This window comes from Hemiscyllium ocellatum, chromosome 5 (genome assembly GCF_020745735.1).
Source record: "Hemiscyllium ocellatum isolate sHemOce1 chromosome 5, sHemOce1.pat.X.cur, whole genome shotgun sequence".
Lineage (NCBI taxonomy): Eukaryota > Metazoa > Chordata > Chondrichthyes > Orectolobiformes > Hemiscylliidae > Hemiscyllium > Hemiscyllium ocellatum.
Window position 1 is genome coordinate 54,596,411 of NC_083405.1, and position 27,591 is coordinate 54,624,001.

At 44.5% G+C, this 27,591-nt stretch overlaps 2 protein-coding genes across 2 annotated transcripts in view; one reads left to right on the forward strand and one right to left on the reverse strand.

The window, feature by feature from the left end:
• Positions 1–215: 215 nt before the first annotated feature.
• On the reverse strand, positions 216–25,974 carry sdhaf3 (succinate dehydrogenase complex assembly factor 3). Its single transcript, XM_060825448.1, has 2 exons — positions 25,721–25,974; positions 216–697 (listed from the first exon to the last, which is right to left on the reverse strand). Exons 1-2 carry the CDS (start codon positions 25,892–25,894, stop codon positions 530–532), a joined length of 342 nt encoding a protein of 113 aa, XP_060681431.1. The 5' UTR covers positions 25,895–25,974; the 3' UTR covers positions 216–529.
• Positions 25,768–27,591, forward strand: part of LOC132816034 (cytoplasmic dynein 1 intermediate chain 1) — a 282,803-nt gene continuing 280,979 nt past the window's right edge. The window contains exons 1-2 of the mRNA XM_060825446.1: positions 25,768–25,973; positions 26,162–26,267. The gene's annotated coding sequence lies outside the window, so the exon portion shown is untranslated. The remainder of the gene's footprint in view (positions 25,974–26,161; positions 26,268–27,591) is intronic.

The window sequence follows — 27,591 nt, forward strand, 5'->3', positions numbered from 1 at the left end:
CCAACACCTGCATAAGGAGAGCTAAGGATGGGTGGAGGCAGCATGGCCTCCAATTCAAAAATAGTTCTTTTTAAAATTAAAATAATTACTAAGTTTGAATTTTTTTCTTAAACATAGATAACCAGAATATTTACATACGTACTCATGATAACTGCAAATCAATGTTAATTATTTGCTGTTTAATATGATTGATCAAAATTGGTTACACATTGCTAAACATTAAAAATAGTTTACATAAAATTTGGTTCAGTATTCACAAATTTATTACTAGAAAAAAGTTGAATCGATCTTTCTAAAACTTTTAAACATTGTAAATATTACTATCCGTTCACAATTTACATGCTGAAAGCAAATGGGCTAACTGTTAAACATTGCTCTATACAAGACAATTACACTTCAAATTTTCAGAATTCATTATTTCCAGGAATCAAAATACATAGAAAGCAGATATAATAGGTACAATTCCAATGTTAGTTGCATATTATTGTGATAATTAATAAATTACTTCTTGTGATAAGGGTCACCTTTATTATTGAACTGGTTTTGTAGCTTCTTGCATTAGTGCATATAACTGTCCAATCTGTTCTTCGTTAAAGTCTTTTAGTTTATTTGCTGTCAGGTCAATTCCATAGTTGGCCTTCGGTACGGGATGCATCACACTCTCCGTAGCTTGTGCCTGCAGTGTATCTGCATAAGCCTGAGAAAAAATAAAAATCAGAGTGCTGAATTAGAGGTTTTTAAACTTAAAACTGAAACATGCTCATTAGGCATGGTAGTAATAATTTTCTTTTGAAACAGACAGATTAAAGACACCACACAGACTAGTAACTGCACTAATGCATGAGTAACTGTTTTCTCCATTAAGAAAGGAACATAACACTTATTGACTTTTATGAGGGACACCTATTGTTAAGTCTATTCAGAGTCAGGGAGGATACCAGAGGGTTGGGACATGGCAAATGTAACACCTCTGTTTAAGAAGGGAGGGTGGCAGAAGAAGGAAAATTATAGGCTGGTTAGCCTGATCTTGGAGAGTGGTAAAGATTTCAGAGTCCATTATTAAGGATGAGATTGTGCAATACTTGGAAATGCATGGTAAAATAGTGCTGACTCAGCATGGCTTCATTAAGAGGAGGTCACGTCTGACAAACCTGTTAGAATTCTTTAAAGCGGTAATGAGTAAGTTAGACAAAGGGCAGCTAGTGGACATGACTTATTTGGATTTTCAAAAGGCCTTTGAGAAGATGCTGCACAGGAGGCTGCTATGTAAAATAAGAGTTAATAGTGTTGGGGCAAGGTACTCGTATTGATAGAGGATTGACTAATTGGCAGAAGGCAGAGATTACGTATAAAATGCTTTTTTTCAGGATGGCAGCTGATGACTAGCAGAGCTCTGCAGGGGCCATTATACATTAACAATCTGAACAAAGAAACTGAGGATATTGTTGCCAAGTTTGCAGATGACACAAAGATAAATGAAGGGACAGGTAATGTTCAGGAGGTGGGGAGGCTGCAGAAGGACTTGGCCAGGCTAAGAGAGTAGGCAAAGAAGTGGCAAATGGAATATATTAGAAGTGGAAGAACAGAGTAGATTATTTTCTAAGGAAGAAAGGCTTTGGAAATTTGAAGCACAGGGGTCTTAGGAATCCTAGTTCAGGATTCTCTTAAGGATAACATGCAGGCTCAGTTGGAATTTAGGAAGGAAGTGCAATGTTAGCCTTCATTTTGAGCAGGCTAGAGTACAACGGCAGGAATGTATTTTCTGTTGAGGCTGTTTAAGCCTCTGGTCATACCACGTTTAGAACACTGTGAGCAAGTTTGGACACTTTATTTCAGGAAGGATTTGCTGGTCTTGGAGGATGTCCAGAGGAAGTTCACAAATCTGATTTCCAAGGATGATGAAGAGTTTGTCAGTTGAGGTCTCTGGGCCTGTATTCAATAGGTGTTTAGAAGAATGAAGGGGATCTTGTTACAACTTACTGAATACAGAGAGACCTGGATAGAACGAACGTGGAGAAGATGCTTTCACTAATAAGAGAGATTAGGGCATGAGGGCACAGCCTCAGAGTAAAGGGTGATCCTTTGGAACGGAGAGGAGAAAGTATTTGTTCAGCTAAAAGTTGGTGAATCTGTGGAGCTCATTGGTGCAGAGGACTGTGGAGGGCAATTCATTGAGTGGATTTAAGTTAGAAATAGACAAGCTCTTGATTACAAATGGATTACAGGTTATGCAGATTGAGAAACATACTAGCCATGATCAAATGGTGAGGCAGACTCTATGGGATGAAAGGCCCAATTCTGCTCCTATATTTTATGATCATATGGCACAGCTTGTGACATGTGCTCCTCCGAAAAATTGTAAAGTGCTTTAAATCATCTCTCAGTTAGGAGAAAGTGAGGACCGCAGATGATGGAGATCAGAGCTGAAAAATGTGTTGCTGGAAAAGAGCAGCAGGTCAGGCAGCATCCAAGGAGCAGGAGAATTAATGTTTTGGGCAAAAGCCCTTCTTCAGGAATGAGGAGGGTGTGCCAAGCAGGCTAAGATAAAAGGGAGGGAGGAGGGACTTGGCGGACGGGTGTTGGGAATGTGATAGGTGGAAGGAGGTTAAGGTGAGGGTGATAGGCCGGAGAGGTCGGGAAGAAGATTGTAGGTCACGAAGGTGGTGCTGAGTCCATGGGTTGGGACTGAGATAAGGTGGGGGAGGGGAAAATGAGGAAGCTGGAGAAATCTGCATTCAACCCTTGTGGTTGGAGGGTTCGTAGGCAGAAGATGAGGCACTCTTCCTCCAGAAGTCGTGTTGCCATGGTCTGGCGATGGAGGAGGCCAAGGACCTGCATGTCCTTGGCGGAGTGGGAGGGGGAGTTAAAGTGTTCAGCCACGGGGTGGTTGGGTTGGTTGGTGCGGGTGTCCCAGAGGTGTTCTCTGAAACGTTCCGCAAGTAGGCAGCCTGTCTCCCCTCTGAAGAAGGGCTTATGCCCGAACCGTCAAATCTCCTGTTCCTTGGATGCTGCCTGATCTGCTGCGCTTTTCCAGCAACACATTTTCAGCATGTTTTCAACTCAGGCTACTATCTACCGCTAACCTGCTGAATTCCACTGAGACGCAGGGTGTCCCACCATTTTACCAGGACTCAAATCATTTTGTTCCACTGGACACCCCTACCCCACCTTGACAGCCAAGACCTATAAGTCCACCAAGTTGACGGGAACGCAGCACAACCACATGATGAAATAAGTGATGGTTCCCCTGAGCTGTCTTCTGACATTATTTAGAGAACCTTTTTGGGCCTCGAGACTCTCATTTCCTACCTCTGAAAGCAATGGCACAGCTGTAGGGAGGCAGAAGTTGAAAAAGGAGGAATTTTATCCAAAAATTTGTATTCTATCAAATGGGGAAAATTCATCGTGTCCGGATAAAATATACAAGCACACATTTTACATCTTTTATGTCAGAAAACAGTAACATTACAAAATATTACAATGTCAGATGAATGACATTGAATTAAACTGTGCCTGTCAGACATGATATTAATTCCAATCAAACATGGTGTGAGTTATGAGATTCATCCAAGTTAGTAAAGCATCAACCTACACTATTAATATTATAAATGTTTCAGTTTTCAATTCACAAATACTAGGGTTGAACTGGGTTATCAATGCTTCTTTTGGATTTAATCTACAAACGTAACTGATTTTTAAAAAAAAAACGAGCACGATCACCTCCTGTCACTTACACATGCCTACACACAAAAAATATTGAGCTTAATTCAAGCAGAGCAAGAGAGTTTCCTAATCTTAGAGGCAATAATTCCAGATGGGTTCCCGCTGTCACTATGCAATTGTATATTGATTTGTGGGTTATACGAGGGTCATGGCAGTCATTCTGGAACTGACAGTACATGCGTCATAAGTTGTCAATAAATTTTAGAGGCCAATCAAAAGGCTTTAAGGATGCAATATAATCAAACCAATAATTGTAGTTAAGCTTTCTAAACACTAATACTTAGGCGCTGAATATTCCAGGCTGGAGAGTTGACACAAAGAAGTTACTCCTCATGGTGGATTTCATTTGATACTTCCAAAGAATGAGGTTGTGTGGAGATGAGCTGGTTGTACTTTTTATCTTGTCTGGAAAGTTCCTTCCCTTGTACCCTTGAAAGAGATAGTGGAACCTGCACCAGTGAAACTTAGCTTAATTATTTTTTACTCCTTCACTTGTCTATGCCACTAGTTGAGCTACACGTACATAGTCTCGAATGCACCCCACCTGTGCTCAACGCAACCAATTTTGCAAAGGGGAGCTTCAACCTGGCATAAGTCTGGCACAAAAAGTGTATACACTGTTTGCCACATTGGATGTTTAGAGCCACATTTTACATAACTGAATACAGCACTGTTAATATGATAGATAATTACAATATTTTAGGTAGAACAGAGTAACAAAACTGCAAAGCAGCAAGGTGAAAGTAATGGAGAATTTCGCCTGTCAGGTTGGCTCACTAGCAGCATCTGACTCACCAATCCAAACTTGAGCTCAATCTAAAATGACACATTAGCACAATATTGGAGCAATGAACTGCATTGTCATTGGTGTCATATTTTGGATGAGACCTTAAACTGCAGAACTGCCTTTCCATTCAGACGGATATAAAAAAAGTCAATTTTTAATCTAGTGTTCTGGAAGAGATTCCACCTTCCAGAACACTAGATGTGATGGAAGATGGAGATGTGATGAATTAAGATAGTGGTGCAGATGACAGGAAATGGTATTTGAAACCACTAATTTTGACCACTGGAGAGATGAGTTTCTTCTAGTATTGCATCAAAGTCTTTGGGGTCATACTCCTAACATGGAGTTCTGTAGAAATCAGTTCCTACAGTTTCTAAATTCTATGCCCAGAGATCCTCCCAAAGAAGAAAAAGGGCATTCATCCTCATTTTTAATTCTGTTCTTCTACCAAGATTTCCAGCACTGTACTGAAAAGGTGGGAGCCTGCTTGCTCCCAGTCGTCCATTCTTCACTATTTTCCTAGGTCAGATTCATTTGTAGATATTTTTAAATCAATCAAATCAAACATGTTATGACACATCTCTGGCATAGGATGGACTTGATATAAGGACACTATGAATTCACCACAATAGCTCTCAGACTTATTTGTAGAATGACACCAAACATCTGCTTCAATCACAATGCACTACCCCTTTAAAAGGTGCAAGTTAGTTTTTAGTACTGATATTTGGTCCACTAATATATACAGCCAATAAACAGCACAGGAAGCATTGGCTGTACGAAAAACCATTACGGTGAGCTGGCAGCACACATTGATAAAGGAAACTAACTGATGACAGTGACTCAGCAGAATGTTTTCCATAGTCAGTTTCTCAGTAGTGCATCAGAACTGACAATTCCTATCCCATCATTTTGTGCTACTGCATTTTACTTGTTTTCCCTACACTCCAAGGTATTGCAATCAAGATTCCTGCTCTATTAGAATCTTTTACACAACTTCAAAACTGTAGAACTCCTAAATCCCGCTGAGTTTGGCTTCATCCATGTTCAACTACTGTTTGCATCTTTGGTGTTCTATACTCTGAGGTTTAGCCCTACATTTAGGCTTCTCTAAGAAACAGGAACATGGTCTGTATTTCTAAGGCAGCAATCTGAACTTTGTGAAAATTAAAAGAAAAAGGGATTTCAGCAGCATGTAAAATTAAATCTTCTGAAGTCTGAGTTTTGAAGAAGGTCACTGGACTCAAAATGATAATTCTGTTTTTTTCTCCACAGATGCTGCCAGACCTGCTGAGTTTCTCTAGCAATTTCTGCTTTTGTTTTAGCAACATATGGTAGCAGTATTTCATCTCAAAAGACAATGTTTTGAAACTTTGGTTGTAAAGACCATCTCCAACTTGAGGGTTTTTAACCTGTAAATCAATAAACTTAATAGAACATAGAACAATACAGCGCTGAACAGGCCCTTCGACCCTCGATGTTGCGCTGACCTGTGAACTAATCTCAGCTCGACCCCCTACACTATCCATGTGCTTATTTAAGGATTGTTTAAATCTCTCTAATGTGGCTGAGTTGACTATGTTAGCAGGTACGGCATTCCACGCCCTTACCACTCTGACAAAAATATATCACAAAAAGCATGTCAACTAATAAAATTAGGTACACTTTCTATTAAGTTGAAAACATTGGAAAAATGTTTCTCACAATATCAACATCTTATTATTCATCTTTTCTCAGTTCCTCATTAAGTATCAACTTAAATTATATTCCTTCCTATCTTCCAAAAGGTAGAACTCATTTCAGGATTTATGTAAGTAAACTCCAGTGCCATAACTGGTGCAAACCTAACAACAAAATAAATAACTGGCAGGTTATTTGACAATGGGGAACAACAGAACTGACCCCAGCCTGATCTAAATTAACACATCAACTGCAGTCATTAAATGGCAATCTTTTCAATTGGAACCTAAATGACTGACTTTAACTTGCAGTGGCATACTGGTCATGTCACGAGACTAACAGTCCAGAATCTCAGGCCAATATTCTGAGGACATGGATTTGAATTGAATTAAATTGAATTTATTGTCATGTGTACCGAGGCACAGAGAAAGGCTTTGTCTTGTGAGCAATACAGGCAGATCACATATTTAAATAGCATAGATAAGTAAATAATAGGTAAACAGAGGCAAAACAAAAACACAGGTACAGGTGAATGCTAAGAATTTGTGAGTCCATTCAGTATTTAACAATTGAATCCCACCAAGGCAGATGGTGAAGTTTGTATTCAGTAGAAATCTGGAAGAAATGGTGGCCTTGTGATGACCATGTGAACCCATTTGGAAATCTGATTCTGGATTAGTGGTGCTGGAAGAGCACAGCAGTTCAGGCAGTATCCAAGGAGCAGCGAAATCGACGTTTCAGGCAAAAAGCCCTTCATCAGGAATAAAGGCAGTGAGCCTGAAGCATGGAGAGATAAGCTAGAGGAGAGTAGGGGTGGGGAGAAAGTAGCATAGAGTACAATGGGCGAGTGGGGGAGGAGATGAAGGTGATAGGTCAGGGAGGAAAGGGTGGAGTGGACAGGTGGAAAAGAAGATAGACAGGTAGAACAAGTCTGGATAAGTCATGGGGACAGTGCTGAGCTGGAAGTTTGGAACTAGGGTGAGGTGGGGGAAGAGGAAATGAGGAAACTGTTGAAGTCCACATTGATGCCCTGGGGTTGAAGTGTTCCGAGGCAGAAGATGAGGCGTTCTTCCTCCAGGCGTCTGGTGGTGAGGGAGTGGCGGTGAAGGAGGCCCAGGACCTCCATGTCCTCAGCAGAGTGTTGAAATGTTGGGCCACGGGGCGGTGTGGTTGATTGGTGCGGGTGTCCCGGAGATGTTCCCTAAAGCGCTCTGCTAGGAGGCGCCCAGTCTCCCCAATGTAGCAGAGACTGCATCGGGAGCAACGGATACAATAAATGATATTAGTGGATGTGCAGGTAAAACTTTGATGGATGTGCAAGGCTCCTTTAGGGCCTTGGATAGAGGTGAGGGAGGAGGTGTGGGCACAGGTTTTACAGTTCCTGCGGTGGCAGGGGAAAGTGCCAGGATGGGAGGATGGGTTGACACCTCCCTCCCCTTCCTGGACCTCTCCATCTCCATTAATGACGACTGACTTGACACTGACATTATTTACAAACTCACTGACTCTCACAGCTACCTGGATTACACCTCTTCCCACCCTACCTCTTGCAAAAATGCCATCCCGTACTCTCAATTCCTCTGCCTCCGCCGTATCTGCTCCCAGGAGGACCAGTTCCACCACAGAACACACCAGCAGGCCTCCTTCTTTAGAGACCGCAATTTCCCTTCCCACGTGGTTAAAGATGCCCTCCAATGCATCTCATCCACATTCCGCACCTCCGCCCTCAGACCCCACCCCTCCAACCCTAACAAGGACAGAACGCCCCTGGTGCTCACCTTCCACCCTACAAACCTTCGCATAAACCAAATCATCCGCCGACCTTTCGGCCACCTCCAAAAAGACCCCACCAACAGGGATATATTTCCCTCCCCATCCCTTTCCACCTTCCGCAAAGACCGTTCCCTCCGTGACTACCTGGTCAGGTCCACGCACCCCTACAGCCCATCCTGGCACTTTCCCCTGCCACCGCAGGAACTGTAAAACCTGTGCCCACACCTCCTCCCTCACCTCTATCCAAGGCCCTAAAGGAGCCTTGCACATCCATCAAAGTTTTACCTGCACATCCACTAATATCATTTATTGTATCCGTTGCTCCCGATGCAGTCTCTGCTACATTGGGGAGACTGGGCGCCTCCTAGCAGAGCGCTTTAGGGAACATCTCCGGGACACCCGCACCAATCAACCACACCGCCCCGTGGCCCAACATTTCAACTCCCCCTCCCACTCTGCTGAGGACATGGAGGTCCTGGGCCTCCTTCACCGCCGCTCCCTCACCACCAAACGCCTGGAGGAAGAACGCCTCATCTTCTGCCTCGGAACACTACAACCCCAGGGCATCAATGTGGACTTCAACAGTTTCCTCATTTCCTCTTCCCCCACCTCACCCTAGTTCCAAACTTCCAGCTCAGCACTGTCCCCATGACTTATCCAGACTTGTTCTACCTGTCTATTATCTTTTCCACCTGTCCACTCCACCCTTTCCTCCCTGACCTATCACCTTCATCCCCTCCCCCACTCATACATTGTACTTTATGCTACTTTCTCCCCACCCCCACCCTCCTCTAGCTTATCTCTCCATGCTTCAGGCTCACTGCCTTTATTCCTGATGAAGGGCTTTTGCCCGAAACGTCGATTTTGCTGCTCCTTGGATGTTGCCTGAACTGCTGTGCTCTTCCAGCACCACTAATCCAGAATCTGGTTTCCAGCATCTGCAGTCATTGTTTTTACCATCTGGAAATCTGTCATCCTTACCTGGTCTGACCTAGGTGACTCCAGATCCACACAAGGCCTTAACTTCCCTCTGGACAATTGGGGAGGGGCAATAAATGCTGGCCTCGCCAGTGACACCCATATCCCACAAGAGGATTTTAAAAAAATGTTCTACAAAGTTTTAACATAACTTCCATATTATTGTAACCTGTAGGCTGGATTTATGTTGAATCAGTTAAACTCCTTGAATCTTTAGAAATGAAATGCAGAATTTAAACAAGGAAGACCCCTGTCCTGGACATCAAATTTTTGCCAGTGGGTAAAGGGGGGAAGCACAGACTCACACAGGAGTGAGATCTGATCTTAATAGTATAATTTGAACCAAGTGCTGAGTTCAAGCAGAGACCGTTTTGGCTGGTTAAATAACCCTAATTCACAGTATTGGATCTAAAAACTGAACAACACATACAAATGTTCTTGAATAGCAGGTAAAGTCTGGTTGGGTATCTTGAGCTGATTTTTAAAACAAAATTCTCAATGATATGAAAAGGCTAATGCTATCAATTTTTACAAATAAAACCTGTGCAGAGTAACTTTGATTCACAGACCATTTGATAATCTTTAGAATTATATCGTACCATCACTTGTGTGGTTTCAATTGAAGTCCAAAGGCCTACTGTGTCATTAGCCAAATTTCAAAAGCAAAGATTACCTCAGCAGCGAGTACTGAACTCACATTTAGATTAAATTTAAACAGCACTACACAAATGCCAAGCAATAATATAGAGAAAATCTAAACATAGATCCACTGATATTCAATAGCAGTACCATTGCTGAATCCCTTACTATCAGTAACCCAGAGGTTACTATGCCCCACTTACCTGGAATGTTGACACTTCAACAACACTCCAAAGGCTTCACGTCACCCACTGTACCATTTACTTTTTATTACTAATTGTTAAACACTGGCTCCCAGGGCTGTTTGGCTAATTCTATCCCACCCCAATCTCTCCAGAGCACTGTATATCAAAAACTCAATTTAGGTAAAATCAAAAGAGGTATGCTCCTTCTGCTGCCTGCAGAGGACACCATTATATACATTTGCCACATTGAAAGCCAACTTCTCCCTGTTTTCAGTTCCTTAGCTAATGTTTACCTGCTAATAGTAAGTTTCTTCATATCCACATAGCAAACACTATCTTGTTAAGGATAAACCCAGCAGTTACAGATCTATCAGTTTACCTTCAATGGTGGAGCAGCTTCTTGAAAGAATTATTCAGCATGGTATTAGATAGTAGGCCTGTATGAAAAGCTATGTTGATTAGGAAGAGTCAGCATAAATTTCTATTGTGCTTAATTAACTTGGGAAAGTTTTTTTTAAATGAGGGTTGGAAACACTGGATGGGGATAATGCAGTCAATGTGGTACACATGAATTTCCAGAAGACTATATTTTTCACTTAGGGACGTGTTCACTGCCTGTTCTTTGTTGCCCTTGAAAAGGTGATAGCGAGCTGCCTTCTTGAACTGCTGCAGTTCATGTGCTGTAGGTTGACCCACAATGACCTTGGGGGGGGGGGGGGGGGGGGGGGGGGGGGGGGGGGGGGGGGGGAGAATTCCAGGATTTTGACTCAGCAACAGTGAAGGAGTGGTGATAGGTTTCCAAATCAAGAAGGTGATTGGCTTGAAGAGAACCTACAGGTGGTAGTGTTCCAATATATTTGCTGCCTTTGTCCTTCTAGGTGGAAGTGGTAATGGGTTTTGAAGGTGAATTATGTCACATAACAGACTCATAAGAAAAGATAGCGATCATGGTATGAAGGTGACAGTAGCAATGTGGATACAAAATTGGCTGAATTACAGGAAACAGAGTAAGGGTCAATGGGTCATTTTTGGCCATGGGAAAGATTTATAGGGGAGTTCCCTTTCTGCACTCTCTCCAAGGCGTTCATGTCTTTCCTATAATATAGTACCCACACTGTACATAACACTCCATGTGAGGTCTAACAAATGTTTTATACAAATTCAATATCACCACCTTGCTCTTGTACTCTATGCCCTGTTAATAAAGTCAAGGACGCAGTGTGCACTATTAACTACTCTCCACACCTGTCCTACAAAAGACAATGATCTGCGCACATGTCCACTTAGTTCCCTCTGCTCCTCTACCGCTTTCAAATTGAAAGACAAAATAAAAGTGGGGGTACAATGTCTTCCCACCTAGTGCATTACTTCTCTGCACTGAACCTCACCTGCCTTCAATTCAGCCACTTCACATAGACGAAATAGATGCCATTCTGGAGTTCCACACTGTCGTTCTCAGAGTGACAATGTTTCCAAGCACTGTGTTATCTGCAAAATTTGAAATTGTCCCCTCTACACTAAGATCCTGATAATTAATAAATTATTTATAACAAGCACCTTGTTTCATTGCTTACAAAAGATATTGTGACTTGCTAGTATCCATACCATCCTCTTCCCAGACAACAGCTAACATTAAAAACCAGGTTGCCATGATATTCATCATCATTAGCTCTGTTGAATTTCCATTATACTAACATAGTGCAGACCATCACTGATCAGAAACATAACTTGACCCATAAAAATGTAGTCTATACAGTGTGACTACAAGAGCATATTAGGAGATAGGGAATTATGGGAGTATCTCAGTTCCTGAATTTCTAAAGTCTATGATAAGGCATATGTTGGGATGATGATGGGCTTGGATGTGATCAGCACTAGTGCCACTGAAAAAGCTTTATGCTACCCAATAAATTGCAGACTGCTTTATTTCCTCCAGCCCCTTAAGCATTCACTTAATGACAAGGATATGGTTCTGTTTAAAATAGTGACCATAGAAATGGATGAGTTTTTCAATCTGTGGTTGGGGAGTTGAGATAGTGTTAGGAATCAAGTCATTAACTTCTGCCTTCCCAATATTTAACTGAAGGTAATGTCTCCATGTGAGGTCTAGAGTGATTACTGGAGATGAAGAGTGATTAGTATATGCAGTAAAGAGGCCAAAGGTGAGTTGCCCAAGGGTAAAGTTACACAAGATTGTTAAGGAGATATAAAAAAATTAATCCAGAATGTTTTTCATCTGAGACAGAAAGGAGCACAAGGACACATATGTTCAAACTAGTACATGGTAGCTAAGACTGAAAGAAATTCTTCAAACAGTGCTGGTATCATGTAGCAGAACAATCCTGGAATCATCTAAAGATGAATTTGATTTAATGGGGGAAGGATTTAATGCACTAAGATCTGTCAAAAGACTTCTTCATCTGTAATTATTTTGTGCCTGTCTTATATAACTAGATCTTTACTGCCACAATTTAAAGCATAACCTTAGTGTAATTCTCACCCACAGCAGTGCAGTTCTTTTTTTAATTTCCAGAAGCCTTGAGAAGAGTCATCAACCTTTAGTCTATTTCAGGAGTGAATTGTATCAGAATAAAAAAAGAGTTATTAACTTCCTTGCAGCAACTTTTATGTTTTTGGTAAAATATTCTTTAATGAACATATTTAGGGCGGAATAGCCCCTCCTATAGTACTGTAACCATTTAAAGTAATGAGGTATTCAAGTCTTTAGTGCCATCCAATGGAAAACGATGGAACTACAATTATTACAGATCTTGTTCACGGCAAGTTCAGTAATGGTGCAAATACTCCAAGTCCATGTTCTAAAAGAAAATTCAGAGAGAAAAAAATTTAGCACAAGTGGTTCTATGATACGTACAGCTCTATTAAAAAAAATAACTCTCTGCAGGGTTGTGGGTGAGACTTAAGATTATACCTTAAATTGTGATTTGGAGGAGCTGATGTTGGGCTGCGGTGGACAAAATTAAAAATCACAACACCATTTGGAAAGACTAGCATTTGAAGTGCTGCTTCTTCATCAGGTGGTTGTGAAGCAAGACCATAAGACACAGAATTTAAAGCAAAAGATTTCAGTGATACAATGATAAATTGAACAAACCTAGATTGTTAAGTCTTTCATCTTTCAGAATGTACTTGCTGGTTTCAGTTCTTTAATATTTAAATCCCAGAACATCTTTTAAGTCACATTCTCAAGATAATTTAAGGTTTTATAACAAAAAGTGACATCTCAGCTCAGCCAATGCCTTAAAGTTGTGAGATTATAGTCAGTCTGTATCCCAATCTTGAGTCAGACTGGTTCTTTTTCCAAAGTGGAATTTACAAATCTTACATGGATTGACTGCCTCCGTTAACTGCTTGCAGGTTCTGCATTTATTGAGCAAAATAGAATGTATCTGCAAATACAATTCCTTAAATCGGGATAGGAAAGATCAAGTTGTATAAAACTGGTACAAATAATTACAGATGAAGAAGGCTTTTAGTACAGTAGCTGAAAATGTATTGCTGGAAAAGGGCAGCAGGTCAGGCAGCATCCAAGGAGCAGGAGAATCAACGTTTCAGGCATGAGCCCTTCTTCAGGAATGAGGAAAGTGTGTGCAGCAGGCTAAGATAAAAGGTAGAGAGGAGAGACTTGGGGGAGGGTGTTGGAAATGTGATAGGTGGAAGGAAGTCAAGGTGAGGGTGACAGACCTGAGTGAGGGTTAGGGCGGAGAGGTCAGAAAGAAGATTGCAGGTTAGGAAGACGGTGCTGAGATCGAGGGATTTGACTGAGACAAGATGAGGGGAGGGGAAATGAGGAAACTGGAAAAATCTGAGTACATCCCTTGTGGTTGGAGGGTTCCTAAGCGGAAGATGAGGCGCTCTTCCTCCAGCCGTCGTGTTGCTATGGTCTGGCAATGGAGGAGTCCAAGGACCTGCATGTCCTTAGTGGAGTGGGAGGGGGAGTTAAAGTGTTGAGCCACGGGGTGGTTGGGTTGGTTGGTCTGGGTGTCCCAGAGGCATTCTCTGAAACGTTCCCAATATAGAGGGGGCCACATTGGTTGCAGCGGATGCAGTAAATTATGTGTGTGGAGGTGCAGGTGAATTTGTGGCAGATATGGAAGGATCCCTTGGGGCCTTGGAGGGAAGTAAGGGGGGGGGGGCAAGTTTTGCATTTCTTGCGGTTGCAGGGGAAGGTGCCAGGAGTGGAGGTTGGGTTGGTGGGGGGTGTGGACCTGATGAGGGAGTCACGGAGAGAGTGGTCTATTCAGAACGCTGATAGGGGAGGGGAGAGAAATATATCTCTGGTGGTGGGGTCTGTTTGGAGGTGGTGGAAATGACGACGGATGATACGATGTATATGGAGGTTGATGGGGTGGTAGGTGAGGACCAGTGGGGTTCTGTCCCGGTGGGGATTGGAGGGGCGGGGCTCAAGGGCAGAGGAACAGGAAGTGGAGGAGATGCGATGGAGGGCATCGTCGATCACGTCTGGGGAGGGAAATTGCAGTCTTTGAAGAAGGAGACCATCTGGGTTGTACGGTATTGGAACTGGTCCTCCTGGGAGCAGATGCAGCGGAGACGAAGGAATTGGGAATATGGGATGGCGTTTTTACAGGGGACAGGGTGAGAGGAGGTGTCGTCTAGGTCGCTGTGGGAGTCGGTCGGTTTATAGTAAATATCCGTGTTGATTCGGTCGCCTGAGATAGAAATGGAAAGGTCTAGGTGGGGAGGGAGGAGTCTGAGACGGTGCAGGTAAATTTGAGGTCGGGGTGGAAAGTGTTAGTAAAGTGGATGAACTGTTCAACCTCCTCGTGGGAGCACGAGGCAGCGTCGATACAGTCATCGATGTAGCGGAGGAAAAGGTGGAGGGTGGTGCCAGTGTAGCTGCAGAAACAGTAGGGAAGCTTTGCATTTTGACAATTCCTTATGTATTGACGTCAGAAGCTCCTTGCACCTTACAGAAATGGAATGTGATCTCTGAGGCACACCATTGGTTACATCTTGTCAATCCACTTACACCCGAATTCTGCACTCAGACAATACTTTTTTCGTAGCACCTCACCATTAATGTCATGAATTTTAATGTTTGTAACTTTATCTGGTTTTCTGAAAGGCCAAAAAGATATCGCATCTGGGCAGTCTTTGTACATTCATTCATTCAGTATTCACTTTGATTAATTCAGATATTTTCCAACCAACCTGTTCGGACATGTCACTACACACTTCTGGTACAGGTGGGACTTAAACCTGGACATCCTCCCGCCTCGGAAGTATGGTCACTGCCACTGATCAACAAGAATGTCTTTGATCAATTTTGATAATGTCTCAACTTGTTCAGAGATATTATTAAACAACTCTGTAGCAGATGGGATTGAACCCAGGTATCATGGCTCAGCGGTAGGAACACCTCCACTGGAGCATCGGACTCCATCTCTGATCAATATAGATTTTTTCTAATCAACCTGTTCAGGGATGTTATTTCACAACTCCGGAGTAGGTGAGACTTGTAAGCAGGTCTCCTGTCTCAGAGGTACATACACTACCACTGCACCACAAGAGCTACTCTTTTAAATTTAACCTATAACTATTATCCACTTGTTACAAGTCCACATTGACATCCCTGATTAAGCCATACCATTAATTGCATAATGCTGACTACCATGGTTGCAATCAGTTTTCTGACTGCAACTGTAAAAATTATGTAGTCCCTCTAATATGAGATTCTAATCTAAGGAGAAACTTTGTCAGATAAACACTGCCATGCAAACGTTTAAATCAAATTGAGTAACTAAAGCGTTTTTAGAGAGGTAGGTTTAAGGAGGGTCTTAAAAGGAAGAGAGGGATAGGAGAAGGCAGAAATGTATAAGAATGAACATAAAGAGTACAAGTCAGAGCAGACTGAAGACACAGCTGTCAACGGTAGGCACCAGATGATACAAAAAAAAGGCCAAAGCCAAAGGAATGGAGGCTTCAGAGGATTACGAAGTGCTGTTGTGTGGTATGGTTAAGTGGTATTTGGTCCAGTGTGTAGATGGTCAAAATGAACTGTAGAAGTGTTCTGGATCAGGTCAGACCCCCCCCTGAAAACATTTCAGGAAAGTAGCCCAGATGCTAACTTAGGTGTAACATGGATAGTACAAGAGTGATGCAGCTGGTCAACCCACTTACTTAGTTTTAAATAAAACAGAATCCATTTATAAGATTATCGAATGAAACACTAACAATGAGAACAGAAGACAGAATAATAAACTATCCAAAACCTAACAGCTCATCCTAACTTAATGATATTGGTCCAAATATTTGCAATAATTCCCATAAACACCCCATGGCACAAAAGGTAAGATCAAACAAAGGTTCTTACAGTAGAGAAGTCTGAGAGAGAACTCTGAGAGACCTGCTTCTTTGGTTCCAGCAGTTTCAAAACACTACTGCTAAAAACCAAACCAGAGAAAGCTGAGCTGGGAGAACTAGTCACTCCCCTTTCATTGCATAATTTTTTTTTCAAATACTTGAACGCCTGTTGCCTGAGGCAATATCTGTTAACTATAATCAATCTGGCCCTAAAACCCTTCAACTTAGATTTTTCAGAGTCTGTGTCTTTTAAGACCTCTTTGAAAATAAAACAAAGGACAACATAACTTTGTTAAAGGAGCAGCTTTGTCACAGAAACAACAAGAATAGAACTCCCCGATCCTCACCTTCCACCCAATTAATTTCCAGATACAGGCGTATTATTTTCTGCCATTTCTGCCACCTACAATCAGACTCCACCAAAGATATATTTCCTTCCCCACCCCATCTGCATTCTGCAGAGACCATTCCCTCCATGACTCCCTTGTTAAGTTCGTGCCTTCCACCAATCCATCCTCCTCACCTGGCACTTGCCTTGCCACTCTACACTGTAAACCTGCCCCTCACCTCTGTCCAAGGCCCCAAAGGATCTTTTTACATCTGGAAGACATTTTTCTGCATATCTACCCACTTCATCTATGGTGTCTCTCTATGTGGTCTCCTCTATATCAGGGAGACAGGACACCAACCAACAGAGTGTTTCATGGAACATCTTTGGTACACATGCACCAAACAACCCCACTGCCACATGGCTTACCACTTCAACTCCCCAAGGATATGCAAGTCTTGGAACTTCTCCACTGCCAAACCACCCACCAACTGGAAGAAGAACACCTCATCTTCCACCTTGTGACTTTTCAACCACGCAGCATCAACATTGACTTCACTAGTATCCACCTTTCTCTCCTCCTTTCCCACTTCATTCTAGATCCAACCCTCCAATTCAGCACTGCCTCTTGACCGGTCCATCTTCCTTTCCACCTATCCACTCTACCCTCCCCATCAACCTATCACCTTCCCAGCTATCCTCCCCCCAGTCCCACCTCCACCCTCCTATTTATCTCTCGGCCCCCTCCCTCCTCCACATTCCTGATGAAGGGCTTATGCCCAAAATGTTGACTCTTCTGCTCCTTGGATGCTGCCTGATCTGCTGTGCTTTTCCAGCACTATACTTTATGACTCTGACACTCCAGCATCTACAGTGCTCACTTTCTCCAAAATGACCAGTCGGCCTGAGTCTGACTTTGGTGGTGAGTAAGATGTTGGAAATGATTCTGAAAGATAGGATTTATATGCATTTGGAGAGGCAAGGAATGATTAGGAATAGTCAGCATGATTTTGTGTGAGGGAAATCATGTCTCATAAAAGTTGATTGAACTTTTTGAGGAAGTAACCAAGAAGACTGACGAGGGCAGAGCAGTAGACATTGTTTACTTGGACTTTGGTAAAGCCTTTAGGAGAAAGTGAGGACTGCAGATGCTGGAGTACCAGAGTTGAAAATGTAGTGCTGGAAAAACACAGCAGCAGACAGCATCCGAGGAGTAGGAGAATCGACATTTCAGGAATAAGCCCTTCTTCAGGAATGAGGCTGGTGTGCCAAGCGGGCTGAGATAAAAGGTAGGGGGGAGGGAATTTGGGGGAGGGACTCTGGGAATACGATAGGTGGAAGGAGGTGAGGGTGAGGGCAATAGGCTGGAGAGGGGATGGGGGTGGAGAGGTCGGGAAGAAGATTGAAGGTCAAGAGGGCAGTGCTGAATCAGAGTGTTGGGACTGAGATAAGGTGGTGGTGGTGGGGGGGGGGGGGGGGGAAATGAGGAAGCTGGATAAATCTGCATTCATCCCGTGTGGTTGGAGGGTTCCTAAGCGGAAGATGAGGCGCTCTTCCTCCAGGCATCGTGTGGCCAGGGTCTGGCGATGGAGGAGGCCAAGGACCTGCATGTCATTGGCGGAGTGGGAGGGGAAGTTAAAGTAGTGATGGCTGTCGCTGCAGCCATTCCCGTCCCCAGTGACGGCAGTCGCCGCAGCCACTTCCGTCCCCAACGACCCGCCCCCGGAGTGGCCGTTGCCACAACCACTTCCGCCCCCAGTGACTTCACCCACCTGCTCAAGGACCATGCCGCTCCCACGTCAATCTCTGCCCTCATGTCGATCTCCGCCCCCACAACTAACTCCACCCCCACTCCCAGCTCCAGCCCCACACCAGGTCCTAGCTCCCAGCCCTGCCGTATTTTCACGATCCCTCCAGACCTTCCGCTCTCTGAGGATGAACGATCAGTTCTCAGCAGAGGCCTCACCTTCAGCCTCCTACGCTCCCGGATCAATGGGTTTGATGCGCGGCTAGATATCGAGCAATTCTTCCACCGCCTTCGCACCTACTTCTTCAACAAGGACTCTCGCCCACCCTCTGACGACCCCTTCTCCCGCCTCCAACACACCCCATTCACCTGGACACCCCGTGCTGGCCTCTTACCCACCCTCGATCTCTTCATATCCAACTGCCGCCGCGACACTGACTGCCGCAACCTGTCCACCCTTCTCACCCACTCCAGCCTCTCACCCTCACAACATGCAGCCCTCCACTCTCTCCGCTCCATCCCCAGCCTCACCTTCAAACCGGCAGACAGTGGTAGTTTGGCGCATCGATCTTTACACCGCTGAAGCTAGACGCCAACTCGCGGACACCTCCTCCTACTGCCCTCTTGACCAAGACCCCACCTCACACCACCAAACCATCATCTCCCAGACCATCCATAACCTCATCACCTCAGGGATCTCCCATCCACTGCCTCCAACCTCATTGTCCCACAACCCCGCACCGCCCATTTCTACCTTCTATCCAAAATCCACAAACCCGACTGCCCCAGCTGACCCATTGTCTCAGCCTACTCCTGCCCCACCTGCATTTCTGCATACCTCAACACTGTCCTGTCTCCCTTAGTCCAAGAACTTCCCACATACATTCGGGACACCACCCACACCCTCCACGATTTTCGCTTCCCCGGCCCCCAATGCCTTATCTTCACCATGAACATCCAGTCCCTATACACTTCCATCCCTCATCACGAAGGCCTCCAAGCCCTCCGCTTCTTCCTCTTCCGCCGACCCAACCAGTACCCTTCCAATGACACCCTCCTTTGACTGACTGAACTGGTCCTCACTCTTAATAACTTCTCCTTGCAATCCTCCCACTTCCTCCAAAAGCAAAGGAATAGCCATGGGCACCCAGATGGGCCCCAGCTATGCCTGCCTCTTCGTCGGATATGTGGAATAGTCCATCTACTGCAGCTACACTGGCACCACCCCCCCACCTTTTCCTCTGCTACATCGATGATTGTATTGGCGCTACCTTGTGCTCCCACGCGGAGGTTGAACAGTTCATCCACTTTACTAACACCTTTCACCCCGACCTCAAATTTACCTGGACCGTCTCAGACTCCTCCCTCCCCTTCCTAGACCTCTCCATTTCTATCTCAGGCGACCGACTCAACACAGACATTTACTACAAACCGACCGACTCCCACAGCTACCTTGAGTACAACTCCTCCCACCCTGCCCCCTGTAAAAACGCCATCCCACATTCCCAATTCCTTCACCGCATCTGCTCCCAGGAGGACTAATTCCACTACCAAACAACTCAAATGGCCTCCTTCTTCAAAGACTGCAATTTCCCCTCCGACATGGACGACAAACGCTCTCCACCACATCTCCGCCCTTGAACCCCACCCCTCCACTCGCCACCTGGACGGAGCCCCACTGGTCCTCACCTTCCACCCAACCAACCTCCGCATACATCGTATCATCCTCCGCCATTTCCGCCACCTCCAGACAGACGCCACCACCGGGGATATATTTCCCTCTCTACTCCTATCAACATTCAGGAGAGACCACTCCCTCCGCGACTCCCTCATCAGGTCTACATCCCCCACCAACCCAACCTCCACTCCCGGCACCTTCCCCTGCAACCGCAAGTAGTGCAAAACTTGCGCCCACACCTCCCCCCTCACCTCCCTCCAAGGCGCCAATGGATCCTTCTATATCCGTTGCAAATTCATCTGCACCGCCACCCACATCATTTACTGTATCCGCTGCACCCAATGTGGTCTCCTCTACATTGGGGAGACAGGCCGCTTACTTGCGGAAGGTTTCAGGGAATACCTCTGGGACACCCACACCAACCAACCCAACCGCCCTATGGCGGAACACTAACTCCCCCTCCCACTCTGCCAATGACATGCAGATCCTTGGCCTCCTCCATCGCCAGACCCTGGCCACATGACGCTTGGAGGAACAGCGCTTCATCTTCCGCCTAGGAACCCTCCAACCACACGGGATGAATGCAGATTTATCCAGCTTCCTCATTTCCCCTCCCCCTACCTTATCTCAGCCCCAACCCTCGGATTTAGCACCGCCCTCTTGACCTGCAATCTTCCCAACCTTTCCGCCTCCATCCCCTCTCCGGCCTATCACCCTCCCCCTCACCTCCTTCTACCTATTGTATTCCCCTCCCCCAGATTTCCTCCCCCCTACCTTTTACGTCAGCCCTCTTGGCACACCAGCCTCATTCCTGAAGAAGGGCTTATACCCAAAATGTCGATTTTCCTGCTCCATGGACGCTGCGTGGCCTGCTGTGTTTTTCCAGCACATTTTTCAACTTTGGTAAAGCCTTTGACAAGTTTCCGCATGATAGACAAATTGGTAAAGTTAGATCACATAGGATTCAGGGTATCAATTGGATACATGTTTGCCTTGACAGCAAAAGATCTAAAGCAATGGCGAAAGGTTGTTCCTTTGGACTGGAGGCATGTGACCAGCAGTGTTCCACAGCGATTGATGCTGGATCCACTTCTGTTTGTCATTTATATAAATGACTTAGATGAGAATATAGAAGGCATGGTTAGTGAGTTTGCAGATAACACCAAGATTGGTGGAGTGTACAGTGAAAAAGATTATCAAAGATTACAAAGAGATCTTGATCAATTGGGTCAATGGCTGAAGTGAGGCAGATAAAGTTTAATTGTATACATGTAAGGTATTAAATTTTGGTAAAACAAACAAGGGCAGGACTTATACAATTAATGGTAAGGCCATGGATAAAGTTGTAGAACGGAGAGATCTAGGGATTCAGGTATGTATTTCTTTGACATTTGTATCACATATAGATAGGGTGGTTCAGAAGGTATTTAGCACACTTGTCTTCATTGATTAGACCTTTAAGTTTAAGAGTTGGGATGTTATGTTGAGATTGTAGAGGGTCGTTGGAAAGGCCTCTTCTGGAGTATAGTGTCCAGTTCTGGTCACCCTGTTATAGGAAGGATATTATTTAGCTAGAGGGGGTTCAAAAAAGATTTACCAGGATGTTGCTGGAATGTTGGAGGATTTGAGTTGTAAGGAGAGGCTGGACAGACTGGAAGTTTTTTTTCCACAGGAGCATTGAGGGAAGGATGGCCTTAAAAAGGTTTGTAAAATCATATGGGGTATAAAAAATATGAATGGCTGCTGTCTTTTCCCTGGGGTTGGGGATTTCAAGATGAGGAGGTATATTTTTAAGATGTAAGGGGCACTTTTTTTTTTTTACACAGAGTGGTTTGTGTGTGGAGTGAATTTCCAGAGAGAGTGATGGATATGGGTACAGTTACAATGATTGAAAACATTTAGATAAATATATGAATAAGAAACATTTGGAAGGATATGGGCGAAGCACAGGCAGGTGGGATTTGCTTAGTTTGGAATTATGGTTTGCAAGGACTGAAGAATCTGTTTCCATGCTGTATGACTATGAACTCACGGAGGACTGAGAAACACAGGACAGAAACAAGAAAAAGGATGATTCAGGACCAGGATGTGTGTAACTTGGGGAAGGAGAAGCATAGGAGATGAGGTAAAAGGGGAAGCAAAAAAGGCAGCTGAATACTCCATTTCCTTACAAAGTCATCCATAAGCTCCTCACACTTGTTGACATGAGAGTGAAAGAAACAGAGAAAAGGAATTTAAGGAATTGTGATAGTGAAGAAAAGCTAGGGAATATCTTTGCCCTTCAGGAAAGTTGTAGAATACTGTAAATAGTTTTAATAGAAGGAAAAAAAAACCTTTGATATTTTTAGCAGACTATTAATGGACAGCTAAGTCAGTTGTTTGACAGGTACATTCAAGTTTGCACTACTTGAGAAAATTTAACAAAGATGGTGACCATACCAGAAGGAATAACCAGGGTTAGAAAGGGATAAGGCACAGACAGGCGTTAACCAGATTAGGAGGAGAATGCAAGATGATCAAGGCCATGCTGTTATCACAGTGGTAGCCAGGTGGTGATTCTTTAATAAGGGGCAAGACACTTCCATATGGGAGCTCATGCTTAGCGAAAGCTAGGATATTATCCTGCACAATAAGATGCATTGTGAGTTCTTTGTGACTGAACAACATTCTGGAACAAAATGGGGAAGCAGGAAGATAGTGAATGAGACGAAGCATAATAATTTTTTTATATGAAAAAAGTTAATTATTTAAACAATGAGGGAATGAGACTACTTTTGACAATGTAATCCCACGAGAGATACATTTCTAAAGAGTACGGTTGACAGATGCTTTTTGCAGCCATTGAAAGCTTGCTCTGTCACCTGCTGGATTTTCATGTCATGACATAATACGAGAAACAAAAAAAATCAAAATGCTTCAGTGAAGAATAACAATGCATGTCACCAATGTCACACAAGTCCCATCTAAAATTGGGTAATTTGTAACTTGGAGAAAGTGAGGACTGCAGATGCCTAGAGATCAGAGTCGAGAGTATGGTGCTGGAAAAGCACAGTAGGTTAGGCAGCATCCGAGGAGCAGGAGAATTGACGTTTCGAGCATAAGCCCTTCCAACAGGAATTTGTTGCCAATCCTAGAATACTTTAAAAAGAACCTTAGAAATTGTATTTTCTGATGACCAATCGCACATTCTGATTGAGGTTGGTTCACATACCAACCTCAAATGCGAGATTTCACCTTCCTCGGATATTCCCTAACCCAAATTATTCCCATATTTTCTCCTTCCATTTCATATTTTCAGCAAGTGTAGTATTTGGGCTTCGAGTAACATATCAACTTTGCAGGTGATCTATTTTACCACTCCTGTGAAAAAACAGAATTATTACAGCAGCCTGTGTGTGCAAAATGTGAAAGTAAAATGTTTCAAGATCTTAGTTTTAAGTCCTATGAGTGAATTAATTGCTGTGGGATTCCTAGCCCCTGAACTACTCTTGCAACCACAGCATTTACATGGCAAACAGTATCTGGTCAGCAATAATATGTTCAGTGACATTCAGTTTGAGTTCCACTAAAGTCATTCACTAGTTTGGCGGAGAATTTCTAGATTGTGGTCGTTCCATGCATCTGCTGCTCTTGTCCTTCTATGGTCATGGTCATGAGTTTGGAAGGTGCTGTCAAAGGATCTGTCAAAGGTGCAGTTTGTCTGGTGGCTGGTACTGCTGCTTCTGAGCATCGAAGATGGAGTGAGTGGGTAGTGTTTGTAGATGTGGTACAAATCAGTGAGGTTTTCTGTCTTGGATAGTGTCAAATGCCTTGAATGTTGTTGGGACATCCAGGCCAGTGGGGAGTCTTCCATGACAGTCGAGCGTGTGTGGCTGGGAAATCAGGTCACGCAGCATCCGAGGAGCATCAGGACTCCTGATGAAGAGCTTATGATTAGATTCCCTACAGTACGGAAACAAACCCTTCGGCCCAACAAGTCCACACCGACCCTCCGAAGAGTAGCCCATCCAAACCCATTCCACTACCTTATATTTACCCTGACTATGAGCAATTTAGCATGGCCAATTCACCTGAACTGCACATCTTTGGATTGTGGGAGGAAACTGGACCACCCGGAGGAAAACCATGCAGACACTAGGAGAATGTGCAAACTTCATATTGACAGTCACCTGAGGGAGGACTCAAACCCGGATCCCTGGCGTTATGAGGCAGTAGTGTCAACCACTGAGCCACCGTGCCACCCCAGTCATGCTCAAAACACATTCTCCTGCTCCTCGGATGCTGCCTGACCTGCTGTGCTTTCCCAGCAACACACTCTCAACTGTGATCTCCAGCATCTGCAGTCCCCACTTCCTCCTAGTCTTCTATCACAGTCCTGATTTGCGTCTTGTAGATGGCAGATAGGCTTTGGGGAGTCAGATGGTGAGTTACTCATTGCTGTATATGAAAACAGTCTCTGATCTGCTCTTGTGGTCACTATATATGTATATGGCTAGTCCAGTTCAGCTTCTGGTCAATGGGAACCCAGGATAGTAACACCACTGAATGTGAAGGAGGGATAAGGATTAGATTTTTCTCTTTTTGGAGAAGACCATTGTGATGCGAACGTTATTGCTACTCATTAACCAAAGCCTACATCTTGACTAGTCTTGCTATATTTAGATAGCAATATGTGTCATCCTTCATTATCTAAGGCATCTCAAATGATGTTAAACATTACACAGTGAACATCCCTGTTCTGACCTTAGGATGTAGGTAAAGTAATCGATGAAGTAGCTGAAATTGGACCTAGAACACTATCTGTCACAACAGGGGCTCTTGTGGCACAGTCCTAGTGCCCCTACCTTTAGATTAGATTAGATTACTTACAGCCTGAGTTTAAGTCCCACCTGCTCCAGAGGCATTACAGCATAGGGTTGGCAAATCAGCCTCCCTATCACTGGATTCACAACACAATAAAATTAAACATTTAATGACCCTACTTTGAACCAGGATATCCAGGTTCAGGTCCTACCTCAGAGGTTAATTGCTGAATAGAAGTTATCTGTTGAAAGATAATACTTCAGCCCCTTCACTCATTAGTACCAATTAGGAAATGAGAAAGCTCTTGGACAGCTGGAATGATTCTGATCACTGTTGTGTCACAGTGATATTGTCCCTAACTGTGAGCCAGAAAAAGTCTGGGTTCAAGTCCCACCTGCTCAAGACACAGGTCATAATATATCTGGACAGGTTAATTCAACAATTCCCTGAGTAACTCCCACAGAGACCATCTTCATTTGTGCCAGGTGCGACCCAAACAGTGAAATGCTTGCCACTGGATTCCCATTGACTCAAGAATTGCTAGGGCTCCTTGATGCCACATTCAGTGTAATGCAGCCTTGACGTCAAGGGTTGTCACTCTCACCTCACCTCTGGTGTTCAATTTCTGTCCTTGTAACCAATGTTTGAACCAAGGCTGTAAATGAAGTCCAGCCCTGGGAGGACCCAAACTGGATGTCAGTGAGCAGGTTATTGCTGAAGTTCCATTTGATAAGGTGGGGATGGATTTGACTGCTCTGTTTGCACAAGATATACCTCATCTCTTGTCCTTGAGGAGGTGCCGGTGTTGGAGAAAGTGAGGAGGACTGCAGATGCTGGAGATCAGAGTCGAGGGTATGGTGCTGGAAAAGCACAGCCGGTCAGGCAGCATCCGAGGAGCAGAGGACGCCGGTGTTATTAGTCTACATTATGCATCCAGTGGGCCCGGACAGGGGGGTGAGGGAAGATATGACGATCAGTGCAGTTCTCTCTCACACCGTGTGACCCGGGAAGACACCCGGCGCTCACCGCCCGCTCGCTTTGAGCATGCTCCTACCTCCCACTCCTTCAGGAACCTGCCCGCCTCCTCCGCTCCGAGCCCTTTGCTCCTCCTGAACTCCTCGCGGACGTAACGGTCACCGATCGCGCGCAGATCGTCAGGCAGCAGCCGGTGCGCGAGCAGGAGCCGTTTGTACAGAGCGCGCACCTGCGCAGCCCCAGCCGGCACCATCTCGTCTCCCTAGCGACCGCCGCACGAGCGAACGTATCTTCACCGGAAACACCCGCGCTCGGATACTTCTACACCTCAGGTACCTCACATATATTCCTCCGAATGTCTGGTCTATGCAAGGACCAGAGTGGGGACGCTGAATCAGAACATACCTCCGCTACCCCACACCTTTTCTTCCTTCGGACTACTCTAAATAGAAACGAATGCAGTGATAAATGTCGCCTTTTATAAAATGTCTCTTACTACTTGATTTTTTTTGTGTGACAGTAGATCCGGCAGGGGATTCTGCTGCTAGTCGGATCATTGATGCTGTTGCACGAGTTGGACCTTGATTGGATGTTGCTGTAGAAACGACGTCGCCTTCCCTGGCGAGGTGGGTCAGGGTAAGAGTTGGGCATTTCATGTGCAGCTGATTTATAAACATGACTTAGAAATAAAACACACTGGATGCTGACAACGTGAAACAGAAACTGCATGGAGAGGGGCTATCTAGTCCATTGCGTTGCTGCACACTTAACAGACTCTTCCACAGCCTCTAGCCATATAAACCTTCAGCTCAATTTTTTTAAAAAGTATTGGGGATTTCTGTGACTATCACCCTTTCAAGCAGTGTATTCCTGATTCTGCCCCTGTCGGGGACCAAGGAATCCTCAAATTGTTATTTGTTGCTCTGTTGATGGAAGCAGGCCCTTGCAATCCAGTGTCTAGCCTCCTTGCACCTCATCTAAAACTCATCTCTGCCTTCTTTATTCCAAAAGTAAACCCACCGAATATCCAGACTTTTCTCAAAGCTAGGGGATGTCCTTAATGAATACTTTTGCTTCAGTATTCACTAGTGAGAGGGACCTTGTCATTTGTGAGGACAACGTGAAACAGGCTGATACGCTCAAACAGGTTGATAAAAAGGAGGATGTGCTGGAAATTTTGAAAAAACATGAGGTTAGATATGCCCCTGGGCCAGACAGGATATACCCAAGGTTTCGACGGGAAGGAGGGAAGAGATTGCTGTGCCTTTGATGATGATCTTTGCTTCCTGGTGTAGTACAGATGATTGAAGGTGGCAAATGTTATTCCCTTGTTCAAGAAAGGGAATAGGGATAACCCTGGAGATTATGTCGGTGGTGGGCAAATTATTGGAGAGGGTTCTGAGAGACAGGATGTATGATTATTTAGAGAAGCAGAGTTTGACTAGATATAATGAGCACAGGTTTGTGAGGGGCAGACACGGTGGCACAGTGGTTAGCACTGCTGCCTCACAGCGCCAGGGACCTGGGTTCAATTCCCGCCTCAGGCGACTGACTGTGTGGAGTTTGCACGTTCTCCCCGTGTCTGCGTGGGTTTCCTCCGGGTGCTCCGGTTTCCTCCCACAGTCCAAAGATGTGCGGGTCAGGTGAATTGGCCATGCTAAATTCCCCGTAGTGTTAGGTAAGGGGTATGGGTGGGTTGCGCTTCGGCGGGTCGGTGTGGACTTGTTGGGCCGAAGGGCCTGTTTCCACACTGTAAGTCTAAGTCTAAGTCTAAGTCTAAGATCATGCCTCATAAGCCTTAATAAATTCTTTGAGGATGTGACAAAACACATTGATGAAGGTAGAGCAGTGGATGTGAGGGATTTGGATTTTATCAAGGCATTTGATAGGTTTTCCTATGGTAGGCTCGTTCAGAAAGTAGGGAGGCATGGGAATTTGGCTATCTGGATA